General features: G+C 33.1%; 1 protein-coding gene across 1 annotated transcript in view; it reads left to right on the top strand.

Annotated features, from left to right (window-relative positions):
- Positions 1 to 5,912: 5,912 nt before the first annotated feature.
- LOC129220518 (kynureninase-like) overlaps positions 5,913 to 21,225 on the top strand; it is an 88,685-nt gene continuing 73,372 nt past the window's right edge. The window contains exon 1 of the mRNA XM_054854945.1: positions 5,913 to 5,951. Within this exon, the coding sequence (XP_054710920.1) occupies positions 5,921 to 5,951 (31 nt within the window). The 5' untranslated portion in view covers positions 5,913 to 5,920. The remainder of the gene's footprint in view (positions 5,952 to 21,225) is intronic.

Below are 21,225 nucleotides of genomic sequence, written 5' to 3' on the forward strand. Positions count from 1 at the left end.
TTAACAAAACAAATGTTTGTAATTAATTTAAGCAAGGCTTTTATAATGATTTTCAATATCAATGTTTGGGAAATTTACGATGAAAATATGGGAATGTGCTGGTAGGAGGGTAAAAATTTGCAGATGTCAAATAAAAAAAGAAGAGGTCAATATAAGAAAAAGAAGAAAAAAAAGTTGGATAGAGCCTTCGTAATTGAACCCCTGGCATTTTCTGCCAGACAAAGTGGATTCTTTCCTTTCTTTTTTTTAATGCACTCCAGGTGGAACAAACAAATCTTTTCTTATTTCGCTAATTCTCGAGCATCTTTTGGCATTGTAGCAACTTTATTGTATGGCGGTGGAACTGTTCATGCAGCATTTAACCTGTCATGGCACTTAATATTCAAAACCAGACGCAGTGTTCAACCATGGCCACAGTACTGATAGAATGCAAAATTATCATCTGAGATGAATGCACTACAGCACAAAAACATTCACTTGAAGAACACTGAACAGAACACTGAAAGATATAAAAAACAGCGACAAACTATTCGGCAGCAATCTGTTACTCCTTTCAGGTGATTTCAGACAAATACTTCCCTTCATTCCACGTTCAAAGGACCCTGACTAGATCAACGCTTGCTTGAAATCATTGCCACTATATCATAGCGTGGAAAATTCCTGCTAAGAATAAACATGTGTCCAAATGCTACAAGATCTAAAAGTTGCTGTCTAGTAAAATACTGAATGCATAAAACTGCCCACTAATTTCTGCACTATTGTTAATTCTCAAAATGCTCTCATTGACTGCATATTTCCCAATGTACGTACACAATACATAAATTAGGAGGTTACCGTTTCAACATCAAATTTACCACACAGGTCATTTAGCTTAAGATACCTGACCAGTTTAAAATGGTCATTTTTGGTTCGATTCCAAAGTTTATTTTATTTTACTTTATTTGAGGAGTAATTTATCAAAAGGAAAATTATCCATTTATATAAAAATAAAAAATAAAAAAAAAATCATTTTTTAAGCATTTTCTATGTTTTTCGAATGACTTCAACCACGCCTCGTAGTCTCTAGAATTAAAAGGGGGACAAATCCACAGTTTATTAAAAGGTTAAGTATGGCTTTTCTAACAAAAGGTAACAAATCCGTCTCCCAGAATTTTTTCAGGTCATTTCAAACAAAAAAGGAACATACTACCTGTATCTCTACATTGCATAAAATGAAGTCTCCAAAAAGCGTAAACGAGCAAAACTCGAGAACTACATTGCTGATTTCGCTGAAATTTTCACTATATCTTTTTCCAGCACCGAAAAGGCTTGCACACCAGTTCGAAAAAAAATCGACGAGTAATTTCTTTTTTATTCCAATTTAGGCCCAATTTTCACATAAGCTCTCGAATATGGGGGTGACAAATTACTTGCACATATTAATATTACATATCGTTAAAAAAGGTTGAATTTTCTACGTTCTAAGCAATTTATTTCAATGCTCAAACTTAATTACGGCAGTAGTTACTTGCGTTTTTAGCTCGAATTTTTTTAGGCTTAGCTGAACTTTAAACACTACTTTCTTCATTAAATACACTGCTCAAAACAATTAGGGTAGCACATGGTTTTAACAAAATTACGCAAAGATATATACTAATAAATAACATAAAATGGATCATCCATAATTTAAAGCCTACCAGGAACGGAAGAACTACTTTTTCATAACAAATTTTCAATTTGTTTAAAAAACGGAAATTCTAGCCCCGCTAGGAAGAAGAAATCTTTATATGCAAATCAGTGTTCATGACGTCAAAACTAGAAAAATGAGATTAGGGCAGAAATCGAGTAGAAATGTCTATTTTATTGCCATAACAGTGAAATTCGATTGCACAGTATTTTGTTTTGAGACGAGGTTACTTAAGAATGTTTCAACAACGGGATTTACCGGAATCCACGACATAACGTGTTATAGGCAGACTGGAATCTGGGCAAACATAACGTAGTGTCACGGACGCGGTTGGAGTCACCAGAAGTGTTGTTGCCAGGCTGTGGAATCGATTCCAAAAGACAGGAAATGTTTGACGTCAACCAGGGCAATGTCGGCCATACGCCATTACAGCAACTAATGCCCGATATATAGGGGAGACTGGGGATTCTTGATCCCCACTTTAGTTTTCAATTTTTTCTCTGCTGCAAATTATCAATTTTTTAAAAGAAAAGGTACGTGAACAAATGTAATTTTTTCCTCTATCTGACAGTATTTTTTTAGTTGAAATTAAACAGATAATTTTGGTAAAATATATGTTTTTAAAAATTTCATGAAGGGATCATTTCCACATCAAGGGATACATGATCCCTTCATGGGTGATACTTGATCTCACTGAAAAAATACATATACTTTTCATTAGATCGGCAATTTATTTGTGGGTGTTAGTTTTCTGCATAATGTTTCTAAAAAATAAAAATATTTCTAATTTTATTTATTAGATTTTTATAATGTGAACGCAACATAAAATAGTTTCAAATTTCACTAGACATTTGTAAAAAAAAAAAAAAAATGTACACAACTTTCATGAACTCATGATGGCTATTGATCAGTTACTTATTATCCAATAGGGGAGGGCGGAGCTAAAAGTTCCGCGGGTAATTTGTTTCTTTTGAAATAGCAAAGTGAAGAAAAAAGATAAATGTATTTTGTAAATGCCTGGTAAAATGGAATGTTTCAGCGCACCGATGGCAGTCATATTAGCAAGGCCAGTGGCGTCCGGTATATTAAAAGTTGAGCACGTGCAACACTGATCTACTTTTGAAAATATTTTCGTTTTTGAACTTTTTGGCCTTTTTCAGGAAATTTAAATGATAGAGTTTAGTTCTTTAGTGTTTTTAGGCAAACATCTATTGTGATAATATTGCGCTGAAGCGATTTACGTTTCGTTATCTAACCTAAAATTTAATTTTTCAAGGACTTGTGCTTGTGGGACTAGTTGTTCCTTCTTTGTGGGGCTAGCCCCAAGAAACTCCTTGCCCTTATTTATCTATAGCAGCAGAATAGTAAATAAAAACACATATAAATAAATATTATATGTATTTATTAGTTGCTGTAAAATATAGAAATCGGAAAATGTTGACCCTCACCGGTGATTCATCGAAAATATTTCGTTGTTTACTTATAAACAGATAGAAAAATATGAAATTTTTGAAGATCAAAATGCGAATCAAAATATCTTTCGTACTTCCATATAAAAGCATGAAGTTTGCGAAATTTGTTGTCCTAAAGCCTGATTACGCCGCCTTGCGGTGGTTTGAGGAAGTAGTCAAAGAGGTAAAGCAGTTCAATGTTGCTCAATGTCAATGAGAAGACAGATGTCTCATTAAACAGATCATATCCTACGCAAGTGGATCTGTCTAGGCTTTACCTGTTCAGCCGTCATTAGCCAGAGACTGTAGTTTCCCCTTTGTAAGTTTAGCTTCCTGGTCAAACTTGTGCAGGACTTGTAGAAAATGTACGTAAATGCAAAAAAAAAAAAGAGTTGCTCATTACTGCAAATGGACACAGAAAATCCTGCAAACAGTTCGACCAAATCAAATCAACTTAGGTTACGTCAAAAACGTGTAAAGCAGGAGAATTTTTTCTAGCAAAACTGGCTCTGTCACTCGTTTACAGGCATAGGAGTTTGGATGTGAAAATCGGGTGTCAACTAGTCACGTTTCGATAACCGAGGAGACTGTATTTTAACTGTACAAAAACTGAAAAAATATATTTTTTAGGGTTTTAAGGTACCGACTCCCCCCCAGAAAGAGCTGCGAAAATGATTTTTTTTTTTAATGATGAACCTTTGAATGATACCGATGAAAAATGCACCTTTTATTATTTTTTATCAATTTTTTTGAAGTATATTTAGTTATTGTGTTTATTATTTTTTGGGAACGGGGGGAAAATAAAATCCGAGGCGCTTTATTTTTACCCGAAAGAAAGCTAAACAAACGATTTTTTTTTAAATGCTTTACTTATTTTGATGAGCTTTTTATCGTTAATTCTTTTTTTTTTCCTTATTGAAAGCGATTAAAGTTTTTTTTTTTTTTTTTTGGAATGAAATATATTACACCTCCATTGTTTGTAGGTACTACTACTTTATTTGTTTTTATTTACTTTTTGCATGTCTATTTCATCTCATGTACGAGGCATCTTTTGTTCGTCCAAATCAGCTTCAAATGTTAAAAAGGTATGTTTGACAAAATTTGCTCTCTTAGCTAATTTAGAGAATATTGATTAAACACTAGTAGGTATGTTGGTAAACGGGAAAATAGGCTCGCTTAGTTCTGGATGGAACTTCTTATTAAACTGTTTTAAAGAGTAGTTCATTCTCAATGCGATGAAAAAATGTTATTAATTATGAACCTAAACTAGAGATTAGTAACAAAGGGCACAAGCAGATAAATTTAAACATCTTATTTCTTACATGTTAATGTATATAAGTTACGTAAATAAGAAAAAAAATGGTGAACAATATCTGCATGAACTTTTTAGTGGCTAGGACTTTTTTAGAAAACCTTTTTTGGTTTTGATCTTGTTGTAAAAATTGTCACAAGCTAATCCAATATTAATTTTACATTACAAACGATAAAGTAATTATCCCAAATATTTCTTCGCAGTTAATTTTTTTTTTTTTTTTTGTCATCTGTAAACAAATTAGTCTTTTACCAGGACGTGAAGTAAACCTGCCGGTACAACATGATTTTGTCTGAAAACTTTTGTATGCCACGGTATAATTAGTGGCATACAAATTGATGTGCGCCGATGTGATTCTCACTCAACATCAGCTCGGGTTAGCGCTCATTTTTTTATTCTCCGAGAGGTTAATGTAAAAATTTACGCAATTTAAACGTTGTTAACTTTTATTTTACTTTTCAACACAATGGTCTTTCTTTGTTTCTTAACTATTACGCTAGTCCTTCCGAATAATTGATTTTTTCCATTTATTAGGCAATTTTAAGCATACCGCTTTTAATAAGTTTGAAAATCTGAAAGCTTCAGCTTTAAGAACTTCTTTAATGACCTAATATTAAGTTTGAGCAAACGTCCGCGTAAAATCGAGGTAAATGAGAACTGAATCTAATTTTTGGCGATACCATGCCCTTAGTTTTTTTTCTTGGGTTGCGGAGTTAGCAAGTAAATAATCGGCTCCGACTCCGACCCCTTTACCCAAAAACAGTTGGACTCTGACTCAGCAGCTCTGGTAGAGTTGCAGACTCAGAAGGAAAGTGACCAATTCCGACTCCAAGAATTTTAAAGCCTCCAAATCCCGGCTCCGATTCCTTTGCTCCAAAATCATTCCGACTCAGACTCCGAGTTCGTTACCTTGGTTTTTGCCTAATTAAGATTTCAATTTTTTCTTCGGATCTTATACTGCGCAAAAGAATCCCCATAAGAAAATATACATGCGCGCAACTCGAAATTTGTAAATATTGTACATGTTTCATAATATAAAAGGAAGCAACTTGCGAAATATAACCTGAAGATTTATTAAAGATTGCTATTTCTTAAAATTTCTTATCATATCCTTACAGATAACGGATGAAATATTTCTGCAACGTTTTAGCATCATTTTCACAAGCCCCCAAAGCGACTATCATGTAAATCGTTCCAGCTATGCTATCTGCGATAAGGATCATCAAAAGCACGGGATTCACCCTGTTTTTGACAGTTTGAAAAATGCAATCCATACTCTGAACTGAGTGGCAATATCGAATTCGGCGATAAGGCAAGGAAATTGACAAGAGGCATTGCAAAATGAACTTGATGACCCAACTTGACAACAAAAAGGTCAGGCTATTGCCAATGCGTTTATTTTTTTCATTTTCCCGCCCCTCTTAGTGTTGAAATTTTAGGCTCCATCCAGAAGCATTTTAGTTTGTGGTCAGAGGAAGTTGGGGCAAGATCATGGCGATCAACAAGAAGCTGAAGCAGAACGGTAGGGTACTTTAGTATACGCATATCCATTTTCTTTTGACGCTATCTTTGGTATGCACTTATAATCAAGTCCGAGATAATTAATCATTGTAAAGATGTTTAATATTTACGCAAGTTAGAAAGATTTTTTTTTCTTTTTGAGCAATCGAGTTGATTGATTGATTTAACTTTGCCATGACTCGGAGTTAGTTCTGTTTGCTCTGTGATCGGTCTTAGCTTTATGTAGCCTATGGAAATTAGACCAGGCACTAAGGTAGTTTGTCAATGGTGGGTTTGATCCCATTCACTTAATTTTAAATGCTTAGATATGGTAACTGTGAATAATTAGTCCTCAAAGCATATATAAGTTAAGAACTTCTTATGCCAAAGATATTAAATGAATTCATTTAGTATCTTATTTTCATTTTCTCTACTTAAAAATAAATAGTTGTTTTAATTACAATTTTTCAACAGTTTTTTTACACATCTTTCACTGAATGGAAAATCTTATTTTTGGGTGATTGCTTAATGAATTATGGTCTGACTTTTGAAATATTACGATTCATTAGCTTTCTTTTCGTATGATATTTTGTATGAGTAAAAAATCTAAAATCATTGACGGAAATTTATGCAAATCTATAACGTTTAGAAACACGTAGATCATCCACAAGGCATAGAAATTCGAAAGAAAAAAAAATAAAATCAAATAAAACAAGAGTTTAAATTCAATATTTGACTGCAGTTGATGATTGTGAAAACTTAAAATAAGTGAAGTATTTTAGTTCGTTTTGTTTTACAACTTTGTTGGTCATACAATGCGACAGCAGTTGTTAGTTTGACCAGTTTTTATTGTAATACAGTAGTTGTCCTGATATAATGATAAAAAAATTTGTTTTTTAAAAAAATACGTTTGATACTATTACTGCTGTAACAATTTTTTTCAAGTTTTTATGGGTCTTCAAACTGTGATACATTTCATTGCAACTTATATTTGTTGAATTGATTGCTACAATGAGTTCTGCATTAACTAACTGAACAGAACACTGACAGAAAAACATTATGTTTAAAGCAATTTTTGCGTTTGTTGCCCCCATCATTTTCTTATTCATTTTGCTTTCATATTTTATGTTCTACTTTTATTCATTTTTTTCTTAAAAAATGTCTCATTCATTGTCACTTTTTATAAAGTATTGCCCTTGGCTGAAATAGGAACTTTAGCCGTTCTATATCAAAGTTCCACAAGACGCGGGACATTTTTTACAAATAAGGGACAGTCCCTTAAAATCACGGACGTTTGGCAACCCTGATGAGGAGGTAAATAAACAGAAAAAGGTTTGCGATAAACAGTAGTTTCAAAACCTGACTCAGTTCAAGAAAAGGGAAAATCAAGAAAGGAGAAGGCAGTTTATTTTGTTTTAATTCGTACAAGACCTGAATATGAGGGTCTATGGAATTTAAAATAGTTGGTCTCATCAACACTAAATTGTTGATGAGAACTGTTCATCAGAACAAATCCGCATTGTGTAAGTTTTGGAACATCTTAACCTCAAAGTAATGCTTATATCATCTAAGAAAACGTGCCATTAAAAACAAAAGAACATTGCTTTAGACAGGTCAGAAAATGTAAAGAAAATTATTATTACTCATCAACTTCCTTAAAGATAAAACGAAATTCAGAAAGTTTATTCTTAAGGCATTGCAATGAGCCCTCGACCAGAACATTCGTAAATAAAGAGTTCACATCAAAAGAACCCATAAAAGAGTTTTTTGGAGCGAAATAATGAATTTTTTGGACAAAAAAAAAGTCGAATTTTCGGCAGTGAATAAGTTATGACTCTTTAGGGAAGAAAACACAGAGACTAAATATTTCGCAAGTTTGTAAGAAGTAGTACCAAAATCGGAAACAATTTGCCTGAAAGGAATGCCAGCATTATGTACTTTAGGTAAAGCATAAAACCTAGCACAATTAACAATAGAAGGAATAACAGAGCGCTAAACTTTTATTGGAATAGACTGCATTGATTTGACAGCAGAAGAAATAGTATTTAACTCAGTATCATTAGGATCTATATAAATTTACGTATATGGTCCAGAAGAAATCAAGTTTTATTAATCAGTTTTATTAACATAAGACAATTTATCAAGAACAAAAATTCGACAACCTTAAATTAGCTTTTGCAACAACCTAATCTGAATTATAAACTAAATTCGTCAAACAGCGATAAACGGTATTGCAAAAACACATTTAGAAATTTTAGAATTTAAGGTTTAGTATTCCTCAACACTACTTGGGACCAAATCCCTGCTTTGATTTTTAACTCTTTTGAAATTATTCGTCGGATCTTGATTTTTAGGAGTCTTTCCACATTTTGAAGCGGTCGTTTTAATCTTGGTAACGATCTCAAAGTCATTCTATGTTTTTCTGCAGTTCAGCTTCCATTCTTATAATTTGTGTCTCCCCCTCCCCCTGTCCCCTTTTCTTTGAACTCTTATGATTTTCTTTTAGTCATACAGGCGTCATTGTTCTGTCTTCCTTAATTATTTTTATCTGTCTTCACGTTCCCATTTCTTGTTTCATTTTATACATATTTTGCGTTTTTGTTTTGTTGTTTTGCAAACATTTCCTGACTTTTCCCTGCATTATATTTTTTCTGTCTTTCGCTAAATGTAACGATTAATTCGTTATAATATTTTTTTAAATGAAATTAAAGCTAATCTTTATACATAAAGTGCTACTTCTGTCCGAATGTCCGGGGAAAACTTCAAAACGACTGGCCGGATTTTAACCATTTTTTCACCATAGTTAGCTACATTATCAGGGAACAACTTAGGCAATAATTTATTGCTAAAAAACTTAGTTTAAAAACGTCGTGATCGAAAACAGTAAATTTCATGTAATTTCCCCATGTTATGATTAAATATTAAACCCATTGTTTCGAAAATTCGCTGCCTTACAACTGTAATATTAAAAGTAATCATAATGAAAAATTTGAATCAATGCTTCTCCGGAGCAAATATGAGTCTAAAGTCATTTGAACATTTGGAAACTCTACTTTATGCACACTTAGGGAAACATAGTAGAGAGCTTCTTTTTGTGTGTGTGTGTGTGTACTATTTAACTAAATAAAGCGCACGTTTTTACTTTCTTCTATATCTAATATATAGAAGAAAGTATTGGATTCGTGCAAATTTTCGAATTTCGAATTTTGACGGATTCGAACGTTTTGAGGTGTGCTGAGTCCATTTCGACCATTTTTGGAAAATGTCTGTCTGTCTGTGTGTGTGTATGTATGTGTGTGTGTATGTATGTGTGTATGTGTGTGTGTCACGTCTGTGTGTGACCAGTTTTTTGTGGCCGCTCTACAACAAAAACTACCGCATGAAATCGAACGAAATTTAGTACACATATGTGCCCCTATGTGAACTTGTGCCCATTAGTTTTTGGCGCGAATTCCTCCAAGGGGGGTGGAGCAATGGGACGTTTTTCGAGTTACGCGTGCTTGCTATTCCTCAGGAAGTTACTGGCGGAATCAAACAAAATTTGGTCCATATGTTGGTATTAACAGGAACAGATGCTGATTCAATTTTGGTGTCAATAACTCAAACGGGGGTTGAGCTATAGAACGTTTTTTGTCGTCAATTGTGACTGCTGTATCTCAAGAAATAATGAACGGAATGAAAGAAAAATTTATCGGCAAGTAGCCCTTAGTGGGTATAAGAACTGATTTTATTTTTGTGTCAACAGCTAAAAAGGGGGTAGCGTAATCACCCGTTCTTTTTTTCCATTTTGAGTGCCCTATCTCAAGAAGTAATGCTACGTTCTGGTTGAAATTTGGAATATATGTGAATCCATATGTAAACAGGCTTTGGTTCTATTTTGACGCCGATCGCTCCAAGAGGTGTTGATTTTTTTTTTTTTTGCGAATAAAAATATTTTTATTAATGCAACAATAAGAAAGATAAATCGCAATAGATTGTCGTCTGCGTATTTCTCGTGATTTTAATTGTATGGAAATGATAGGAAATATTCATAGACTAATAATAAGAGTAGACCGAGCTATGGCAACCCTTTTGCTGCTCATAAACCAAACCATGTGACTGGTGGATATCCTAGCAACAGCGGGCGTTAATCGTAGCAGACGATCAACGCCAGCGCGAAATAAAATAAATAGAATTTATGGAACACGGAAGAATGATCTTTTATGGAGTCCGATTTGTAAATTTGTTATTCTAATTTGTAAATATTTTGTCAATATAGTGAGTTTTTCGTTTAGATAGTATTGTGCATTTTCTTTAGTCAATTTCAATAACTCTCTAAGCAATAAAAGATGCAAACGACCAAGAAGAATCAGCAAATGGTAAGATTTTTACCTACAGTTTCAATTTAAGATACCGATTAGTACATTTTTGCGTTAACGCAAAACGTTTACGCCATTTCGTTCACGCCAACGCTGACAGCTCCAAATGAAATAAAAGTTACCGAAAACTGATCAAAAACTATTACTAATGTCAAAATAATGCATAACTAAAAGAAAAACAGTTCAATCTCTGCACCTGGAAGTTTTTTTTAATGAAAACATATTGTCGTAAAATACATGTCGAGTGCCAAACTGTAGATAATGCTGCCATCTAGCAACCATGCTGCCAAAGTCTTCGCCAAGCCCTTCCGCTAGTCACATGATACATCTATGAACCAATTTTCTTCATCAGCAAGAATGAGAAAGCTCGGTCTACTCTTATTATTAGTCTATGGAAATATTATCTCAATGATTTAAAATTTTTAACTGTTGCCATCTTATGTTTGTTAACAAATAAAATATTTGTAATTCATTCAAGCAAGGCTTTTAAAATAACTTTCAATTTTCGCTCTTTGCTTTGCTTTTGCAATAATTCAGACATTGGGTCAAGTTTTTGCATGTGTAACTTTGTTTTTGTTGGGAATATTGCTTCCTCGTCAAGCATGGGGAGGAATCAAAAAAAAAAAAAAAAAGAATAAGAAAAATATAGAAGAAAGTTTCGTGATGGCCACAACATACTAGATTTTTTTTATTGATCTTTGTTTTTGTTACATATATTTTGGAAATTCTTCAAATTTTTATATGCTTCCATTTGCACTTTCGTTTCTAAATGAATACTCATTCGTTCTTTATACTTATTGCTGTTTTACTTTTATGGGTAAGGAAGAAGCTCAATTTTTAATCACGTCAAAGCGGTGTGTTTTGAATTCTTTCAGTTAAAACAGAAAACCAAAGAAAGTGGCGATTGTTTCTCACAATTATTATTGACCCAGGCAACGCCGGGTATTTTTGCTAGTTTATTATAATTAGCGGTATAATTTTTTTCAGAAAAATTTACTGTTATGGGATTTTGGGGAAATTTATTGCTTAACGGTTTTTTTCAAAGGGAATCGTGAAATAATTTTTGGCTCTGAATTCCATTTTGTCTTTTTTGTTTTATTAACGCTATTTTTACTATTTAAGCTGTCTGCTGTTTATTCTCGTTGCTTTTACCGGATGTAGTTATTATACACCCAAAAGCTCACTATTTTGCATTGAAAAAGGGGTTCCTTAAAACCGCAAAACATGAGTATACAGTAATCTGCTAATTTTGTGGGATAAAACTTTTTATTTTTTTTTTCAATTATACAATAATGCAATTATTTTCTTTTCAATTGTACATTTATTCAACTATACAATATTTTTTAAATTTACTAACTCGAAAAAATCGAACGATAACAGAAGAACAATGAAAAGGTTTTCAAAGAACAAAGAGATGTAATAACGTTTATTCTGAACTGAATAAATTAAAAGAAATACCTTTACAAATTGCATTTAAAACACACGGAAAATGCACAGGTTATAAAATATTTGTAGTGATTGAAATATGTGACGGTAATAGAACGATATACAGTAGAAACTCCCTTAAAGAACACCTCCGAATAAGGGACACCTCTGTTTAAGGGACATTTTTTCTGGTCCCAGTCCTTTTGAATAGGGACTTTCATGTATTTACCTCGAATTAAGGGACACTGTCTCTTAAGACAGTCACAAAAAAAAATGCAAGAAATAATGTATAAGCTCATAAGAAACTACTGATTTAATGAATTTACTGGAATTCAAGTTTCACTTTTCCTCTAAAAATTAATTGAGGTAGGTTTGACTTAAACATATGTGAAGGAAACAAGTAATGTATTGTAAAAAAAAAAAAAAAAAACCTTGCTGAAATTAACATGCATAATTTGCTCTCTCAACAATTTATTCAAATAAGTTCAGGGACGACGAAGAGTGCACAGCAACTAATTTGATTTTAATATAAAACTTAAAAAAATTGAACATTAATTGTAATTCACATAGTATTACATTGTAAATTGCATAACATAAAGCAAATACATGTAATGAATTACTTCAAAATTATTTCTGCATGCTAAAAAAATTTCCTTGTTACAAAATTTTTGATTAAAGTCCAATTAATAAAACAATATAAACTTAAAAATCTGAATAATTATGAATTGTATATGACATAACGAGACGTTTTCAGTAATTAATCTTAAGTGTTAATAGTTAATGCTTATTGTGATATTATGCTACTAAATACACGGCACGCATCAATTCATCCACCTCCGAATAAGGGACACCTCTATTTAAAGGATAAAATGTCTAGTCCCCTTAGTGTCCCTCACTGAGAGGTTGTACTGTATATATATTTTTTCAAATATTAAGAATAATAACAATTATAATTTAAGTATGACTTAATGCGTGATTATTCGGGGGAGGGGCCTAAAATCATTACAATACCAATGTTTGTAATTTATAACTTTTGCATAATTTTCATCATTGTAGTCAGTTTGCTTCTTTATGGATAATCAACTATACAGAAAGTGCTTTCCGATGCTTTGATCCTACGTTAATTACCAATTAATGATGTATCTTTCATCAGGGTTTTATTTTCATAAACATGGTAATCAGTTTTTTCAGTGATCTCTTTTCTTCTTCAAATAATGAAATATCGAGACTAAAAAAAACGTCGAGGTGAAATATTGATGTTAGAAAAACATGGACTATGATCATACATCAATGAAAAACATCAACCATAATACACAGATGTTCCGAAAATATTGAAAATGTTGTCGGATCCTTAACGTGAACTAAAGCTTTGTAATGAGGACTTGGGTGACCTATGTCTCACACACTTCGTATCATTTCAGGAAAAAAAACGAACTGCGATAGATTGCTGTCCAAAAAAAAGTTTCTTTTTTTTACAATTTTGCGTATCGTAAGGAAAGACATTTCGTTCCAATCTTTGACAGTAACGGCCTCTTCACCCATCTCAGGGCCGTATGCAAGGGGGTGGTTTATAGGGTTCAAACCCCCCTCCGAAATTTTTCATCCAAAAAATGCTTTCTATTATTTATTTATTTTATTTTTTTAGTGACAAAAATAACATTGTTAATATTATTTTTTCAATTTTATTTGTGAAATGAAATTAGTATGACTGAAAAATTGTGCAAACTGATTGTGTGTTTATGGTAGTTTATTGTAGTTACTGAGAAATTCATTTATTATGTAACAATATGGCGTTTTGTAAGAAAATCCCCTCCTTCCATTTAGAGAACCTATTGTGACAAAAATCAATAGAATTCACATAAAACCAAATTTGATAGACCATATAAATGTTTCAAAGAATGTATTTGGTGTCTCCCCCTCCCCCCGAAATGGAAGCCTGGTTACGGCCCTGATCCATCCAGCTGTCTCACTTTCCCTTCTAACTGTGTTGCAATCGTTTTCACGTCATCTTTCACTGAGGAACAATTTGCAACACAATTTCTGTCGAGTTCGAGTTTTGAGCTGATTTAGTAAGATAGGGATACTGAGTTCAAAACCTTAGCCAGGGGCGTGCACAGGAGGGGGGAGAAGGGACACTTGTTGGCCCGGGCCAGTGCTTAAGGGAGCCCAATATTTTTTAAACTAGGCGTGAAATATAAGGGTAAACAATATGGAGGGCTGCCCGAAAAGTCATTTGGGACGGACCCCAAAATTTCTGTGCACGCCCTTGACCGTAGCTAGTTTTCATCTACAGGGGTGCTCCCTGCTCCTAAAGATCGTCAAGACCCCCCAAAAGCAAGAGCCCCCAAAAATGAGAAAAATAAAAACCTTAAAACACCCCTCTCCCTTAAAAATTTCAATGGTGCAGTCATGCCCCCCCCCCCAGGTGGGTACCCCTGTCTTCTATCGTGTCATTATTGTTCTCTGCACCTTGAAAAATATTCGCGTGTGAGCGGGTATCACAGGAAACAATATTGAGCATTAATCTTTCTAAATTGGAATAAAAGTGTTTCTTTTCTGAAATATCGTTGTTATGATTCAATGTTGCCATGTTTTTAACTCTCGATTTTGTGTGTGTGTGTTATGGTCAAAGCTTGTGATCGTTTTTAACTCACTTCTCTATGAGCTAGAAACTTGAAATTTTGAAATGACAATGGAAAAAAAAAAAGTTTAAAATACTCCAAAGTGTTCTAAATCTAATTTTAAAGTCATAATAAACCATGTCAAAAAAAACCTCTTTTCTATATGAAATAAATACAGTTTTGTTTTGCATTTTATATAAAAGTTCATAAAAACTGCACCGGAAGATGTTTGTTCGATATGATAATTAGAACGATTAAAATGAACATTTAAAAATGATTCTAAGAGAAATTATTTGTACTTCATTCAACAAAATATTTTGTTTTGAAAAAAATTGCAATGTGAATTTTACCATGTCTTTATTGACTTGTATTGCTGTATGTTTGTTTGGCTGGAATCTCATGATTGATTTTAAAATAACTTCCTGGTAAGATAGAGATTTGAAATTTTTTACAGTTCAGATTCGAATTACGCAATGCAATAAAGTGAGTTTAAAATGTTTCAAAATATTTGAAATTTAGTTTTTAAAGCCATAAAATCGCATTTAAAAAACACCTCTCTATTTGAAGGAAATACTGTATAGTTTCGTATTTGATATCATTGGAAAACCCGTAAAAATCCTCATTAGGATGATGTTTGTTCCAACTATGTGTGACAATTAGAATGTTTGGTATAACTGTTTGCAAAAGATTCTAAACGAAATTTTTAAAGGCTATACTTCATCCAATGCACAAAAATAAACACTGAAAACTGTCGCCAACATGAACTTTTTATTGCAATAATTATTGTAAATAAAAAAAGTTTTCAATTTATCATGTTTTTAAAACGGACTAAAGGTAAATAATAAATTCTCAAAGCCACATGCATAATTAAACCCCATGCAGATTAAGAACTTCTCATAGAATAGAAAATTTATGATTGTGAATTTTTAATAGCTATCAAAATAATTGCAAGGTTTAAAAGGAAACACGAGGGGCGAATTTAGAATTTAACCAACATTGTTGTATTGCAAATTACATAAATTAATATATAAGTATTCCGATTGATAGTTACTCTCCATACACTTCTTATAGTTATGTAGTATATGCGCACCGTGTAAAACATAAGTGCTGTGAAGTAGTAAGACAGTTGAAAGAAGACCATAAAAGTTTACTGTGGTGCATAAAGATCAATTTGTTAGGAAACTTTAAAACGAATAAAGACAGGATCTTCCTAGTACGTTGGTCAAACCAGACTTAGTCTGTTTCTTAATCATAAGACTCACAGTTCTGGTCACACACGCATCTGATAGTTAAAGTCCTAGTATCAACTTACCCCTGTATCAGCTGTACCTGGCCTCCTTTCATCATCTATACTGTTAAAATCTGTGCTGTTTGTGTGTTTGTCTCTCCTCCAGACTGTGAATGTCTAACAGATCAACACTGGTACCGTTGGATAGAGCTCACTCGGAGTAAGCTATTCCGCTCTTTCTCACCCATCTAAACACTAAAGGGCTGGGCAACTAGGATGTCATGAAGATACCCAGGGGTCCAGGGGTAAAAGCATTAAAAATCAACTATCACCCGCCGCAAGTGGCGAACGGGGGTTGGCGAGCGAAGCCCCGTAGTATATGTTAAAAATCACAAACACAGAGAGAGAGAGCGAAAGAAATGAAAAACGAAAAAAACCTGTAGAATTAAATAAATCTCTCTTCTTCAATATGTAGTAGTATTAATCGCATCTCTGTAATTCGGGGTAATAAGGAACCTTTTTTACAATGCAAAAAAATTGTGCTTGTAGATAAGAAGACATTTCACAAAAAGGAAAAAAAGAGTTGTTTTTATAGTTTTAAAACATTTGATATTTTTTTGTTATTAACTTTCTAAAACATGAAAAACAGATAAAGAGTTAATCTAAGAGGCCAATAAATATTTCAAAACATTTGACCGATGTAACGCTGTTTTTCAATCAAATGTATTCATATCTTTCATCAGATATTTGATCTGATAGAAAGATGATTTCGAGAGAGTTGTGTTGCTACATTAACCTGAGGTGATTGAGCTTCTTAGGTTTTTACAACTGGTTCTTATATTCTGTATTTAATGTCAAAACGAAAAAGACCTTCGTGCTACTCCTCCAAGCCTGGATTTGTAGTAAAATGCCTTGAATTTTAAAACTTTTAAAAATGCTCTTTGTATTTTATTTCTTGCTTCAATGATAAGGGAGATGCTTCAAAAATCAGATTTTAATTTATGTAATTTGTGGTTAAAAAACCACCTAGCAAATATTTTTCAGTCGAACATTCCAAATAATTATTAAAACTTAGCTTCGAGGGCACTCCAATGAGAGGTTCACTGTAACCTTCCAAAAGTTTCCTAATTTGGCAAGTTTTGTCTGACGATTCGGCAAAATTAGAAGCAAAATTCTGCAAAATTAAGAGCTCTATTCGGCAAATGAAGAATTGTCACTTTCCCAAAAATTTAAATTTGGGGCACCCCAGCTTACTACATTACCTACTGATCAGTAAAATATCTTGCTTTACTGAGTGGTTTGAAAGTAGGCGTACCAGCTCCCTCCCCCTATCCCTCGATCAATAATTACGGATGAATGTTTGCTATAGACAGTTACCTTGAAGTCTTAACGGTCATAAACATGGGCAGAACCCGATACTGTTTATGACTCTCAAGAGTTCAAGGTTACTGTATATAAACGAGCTGATGTGTGCATCACATGACTTCTTTTTTTTTTTTGCTCCAATTTAATGTCATTTCCTCATTATTAGCAATTTTAATGGGAGGCAAAAGTTTACTCACTAAATATCACTAACAATGGCTAAGTTAAAATCAGATTTTAAAAAAAATCGCCAAATTTTTCGCCAAGTTGGCGACTAAAAGACTGGCAATATATCGCCAAGTGTCCGCCAAGTTATAACTCCACTTGAGTTTACATCGAAATTAACAATGATTTCCCCCAAAAAAGGGGCAAAAGACCCCTTTAGAAACACCCGTATGCAACCAAAATAGAAGTGGCCAACTAGACCCCACTAGGAGTCTATTTACAATTCAACTACCTAAGACTTACCGTTCATGAGCTATGCGACATACATACGCACATACACACATCCACACATCCCCACATCCGCATATACATACATACATACAGGCGTCACGAGAAAATTCGTTGTAATTAACTCGGGAATCGTCATTATGGATATTTCGCGTGTCTATACGTTCTTAGGCACTTATCCACGTGTGGTCGAGTCGAAAAAAAAAAAGTCAACATTCATTCGGGGGTGAGCTAAATGGAAATTAAGGTCTATTTTTGAGTGAAAATCGAATGCAATACTTCTTTTTTTGTAAAAGGAAGTAAAAACATTCAACCATAATTAACATAATGTACCGTAATTAGCAAAAGCAAATCTTTAGTAGCCAATCATAAAACCGATACTTATCCCCCCCCCCCTTGCGTCTTATCCGAGAACTTTTGTGCTGCGAAAAAGAGTAGGATAGACCGGGGCACGTTTACGCATAGGGCACGTTTACCAGGTGTCCTTTTTCCAAAACGAATTATAACTGGAGAGCCAACAGTCATAACAGATTGATGCTGCTCCCTAGCAAATATTCTCACAAGTTTTTGAGCTTCAGTCGAGCTTCGGTCCAGCATGTAGAAACAATAATCCGTTTTCTACCAAAATGAGTAAATTTTGTGTTGAATGTTTTGAAGCTTATCTTTATACATAAATGGCTACTTCTGTATGTATGTCCGCGGTAAATTTTAAAACTACTGGACCGATATTAACAATTTTGGCACCATAGATAGCTACATTATCAGGAAGCTAGGCTAAAATTTATTTCTGAAAAACTCAGTTTTAAAAAGTTATAATGGAAAACTTAAAATTTTCAAAATAAAAATTTTTAATCAAGGCTTCTCTGGAGCAAGCATGAAATTTATTGCTTTCTTAGAATTTTTATCCTCATCTATGCCAATACAGTAAAACCTGTAAAGTTGACCACCCTTGTAAGTTGACCACTTGTCTATCTTGACCACTAATGTACACCAAATTTGGTCTGGAGTATTGTAAAAAACCCTTTGTAAGTTGACCACTTGGCTTATTTTTTCAAACTTTCTTCAGCATATTATTTTATTTTATTATTTATTTATTTATTTATAATAAGAATAATAATAATATTTTTTTTTTGGTAGCTTTCAAAGAATGTTTTTAATGCTTTGACGACATACTATCATTTTACTAACTGAACAGCAGCATAAAGTTTATGCTGCTCTTTATTCTCCAAGCTTGTTTTTCATTTGTTGTTCTATTTGAGATAGCTTTTTGTACTCTGTTCAATGAAAATAGGTGTCAGTAGAAAAGTTCAAAGTCTTTTCTTTCAGTTGCAATACGTTGTGGCAACACAGGAATTCTGCTAAAAAGAGCAGGCGCGGACTATACATTTTGGGCCCCCTGCAACAAAATATGTAGGGCCTCTCCCTAGTGACCAGCAGTGTCAATTTGAAGAGCGATAAGCCTTAGTGCTAGTTTTTTTTTCATCAATTTCTAGGGTCGTTAGCCATTTTAAGGACGCGGGCCCTTCGCACTGCGGGTACGCAGATCTGGGCCTGCTAATGAGTAATGAGTAAAGTTACATGTTTCTGGTGCGAAGGATTAAGCGATTGGACATTTTAATTTTGCCTTTATGAACTGGGAGAGTCAAGCTTGTTGCTCCTTGTGCTATAAATTTTACATAAAAAGGCTTCAAAAAGAAAGTTAGTGGAACTTGAGATTAATAAAAAGTACGAAATATTAAAAGTAATTGAAAGTGGAGAAAGCCAGAGAAAATTAGATGGCATATATGGAATTTCTAAAATTACAGTGTCTAATACATTTAAAAACAAGGGAAAAATAACAAAAGTATTTGAATAGTATTTTTAATTATTGTTTTACTTTCAATAATGTTAAACAATGAAAGTGGAGCCGAACAGAAGGATTAAGGGTGAATTCCTCAAAAAATGAATACATGGTGCAAGAATTGACAAAAAAAAAAAAAAAAAAAAAAAAAAAACATTACCGCCCTTTATAAGTTGACCACCTGTCTAAGTTGACCGCCAAAGCACTGCACCGCGAGTGGTCAACTTACACAGGTTTCACTGTAATCGATAACGGAACGAAATAAAAAGACAATTGATTTAGGCAACAGTTTGTACGGTATTGAGTGACTTTTATTCTACTGGATGCTCTGATTTCAAGTATGACATCCATTTTTCTCAATCATAAAGATATTTTCACCAATTGGGCTTTAACATATAGGCAGGAAAACCTGTTTTTTTCTATTCTGAGAGAAAGAGTCTTTTTCAAAATATGTGTAAGTTTATTACTTACACTTACAAACGAGTTTATGCATCAAACATATAATTGGAAATCAATTACTAAATACATATATTAATTTCATAGAAATAAGTGCATAGTAATAATTAATCATAACGGTTCAATTATAACGGAAGGCAATCTTTTTCAACTGGCGCTGTTTTTGCAGCCAAGGACTACGTAATAATGTTTCTCGGCTTTCATTTCACCATGTAACCAAAATATCACAATTAAAATAATCTTTAAAAATTTGGAAAAAATGTAAAATAATTCGCTAACTAAATTTGGCAAATCTATTAAACAGCACAAAAACTTCCATTAGTTTGTCTTTGTTCACAATTTCAAACACTGGACAAGTTTTGCTACTTATTTCGGAAGAAAATATTTAGCATCATTTTATGATCACCAAAAATATCTCAGTATTTGGCGACAATATCTCTTTGACGAAAATTAGTAACAGACAGTTTTACAAAGTAGGGAGGGGGAGCATTATCTAAAGTATCCTGAAACGCAAATTTGGTAACATTTTAAATCGCACCAAGAATCCACAATAATTGAAATTTCCCAAAATAACTGAAGCAAGTATAGTGGTATTACGGGCGGCTACATTTTTTAAAACCGTTTGTGTTTCAATAACCACAAAGAAAAAGCTTTAGATTGTGTTCAAAAAATATATAAATTACTGATAAATCGTTATAAACAAGTGAAATTTCATGTTTTGGAAATTCTTCAAATTTCTTTGCATAAATGTCGTTTTTTCGTTTCTAACTAAATACTATTTCGGACTTTATACTTATTGCTATTTTACTTTATAGGTGAATCACATCAAAACGTGGCGTTTTGAGTTCTTTCAGTTAAAACAGAAAACGAATGAAAGTTGCGAATGTTTCTCACAATTATTACTGATCCAGGTAACGCCCGGAATTTTTGCTAGTTGTGAATAAATAATACTAAAGTTAAAGAAAAAAAAGCAAATATATGAAAATTAGCAGAATATTATCCTTTTTTGAGTATTTTGTTTGTATGAACTGAAATGTTATTAATTTTTTTTTGCACGTTAAAAATAAATCCAAACTTGGCGACGAGGCAAGTTTAAGTTGGAGCACCTTTACGATCGTTCTTACTGTGTCTTACTTAAACGCGCCCCTGACTTTTTTTTCCGCTCCCAACTGTTTTAAACATTTTTAGTATTTTCCGGCTATTTAGTTTTGAAAATTACCGTTTATTTTTTAATTAAGTTACATATTCGTATCTTATAGCTTACAACCATATAGCACCGGCTTCATGCCCCTTCAGCTTCAACTTTTTACATCATTTAGTCCGTACTAAATTTGCTTTATTTTAGCAATGATAAGACATAAGGTTGAAAACAATAACAGAGCCTCGTTAATTGTCAAAATAAATATGCGTAAACGTGCCCCATGTATAATTTTTTTAATGGTTAAAATCACAAGCTGAGCAACAATTGAAGGTACCAATTTTTACTCCATTAACTGTTTCATAAAGCCGCAATATCTAAAATTTCCTAAGTTAAAACAAAAAATTTAGAAAAT

The sequence above is a fragment of the Uloborus diversus genome, chromosome 4 (genome assembly GCF_026930045.1).
Source record: "Uloborus diversus isolate 005 chromosome 4, Udiv.v.3.1, whole genome shotgun sequence".
NCBI classification, from domain to species: domain Eukaryota; kingdom Metazoa; phylum Arthropoda; class Arachnida; order Araneae; family Uloboridae; genus Uloborus; species Uloborus diversus.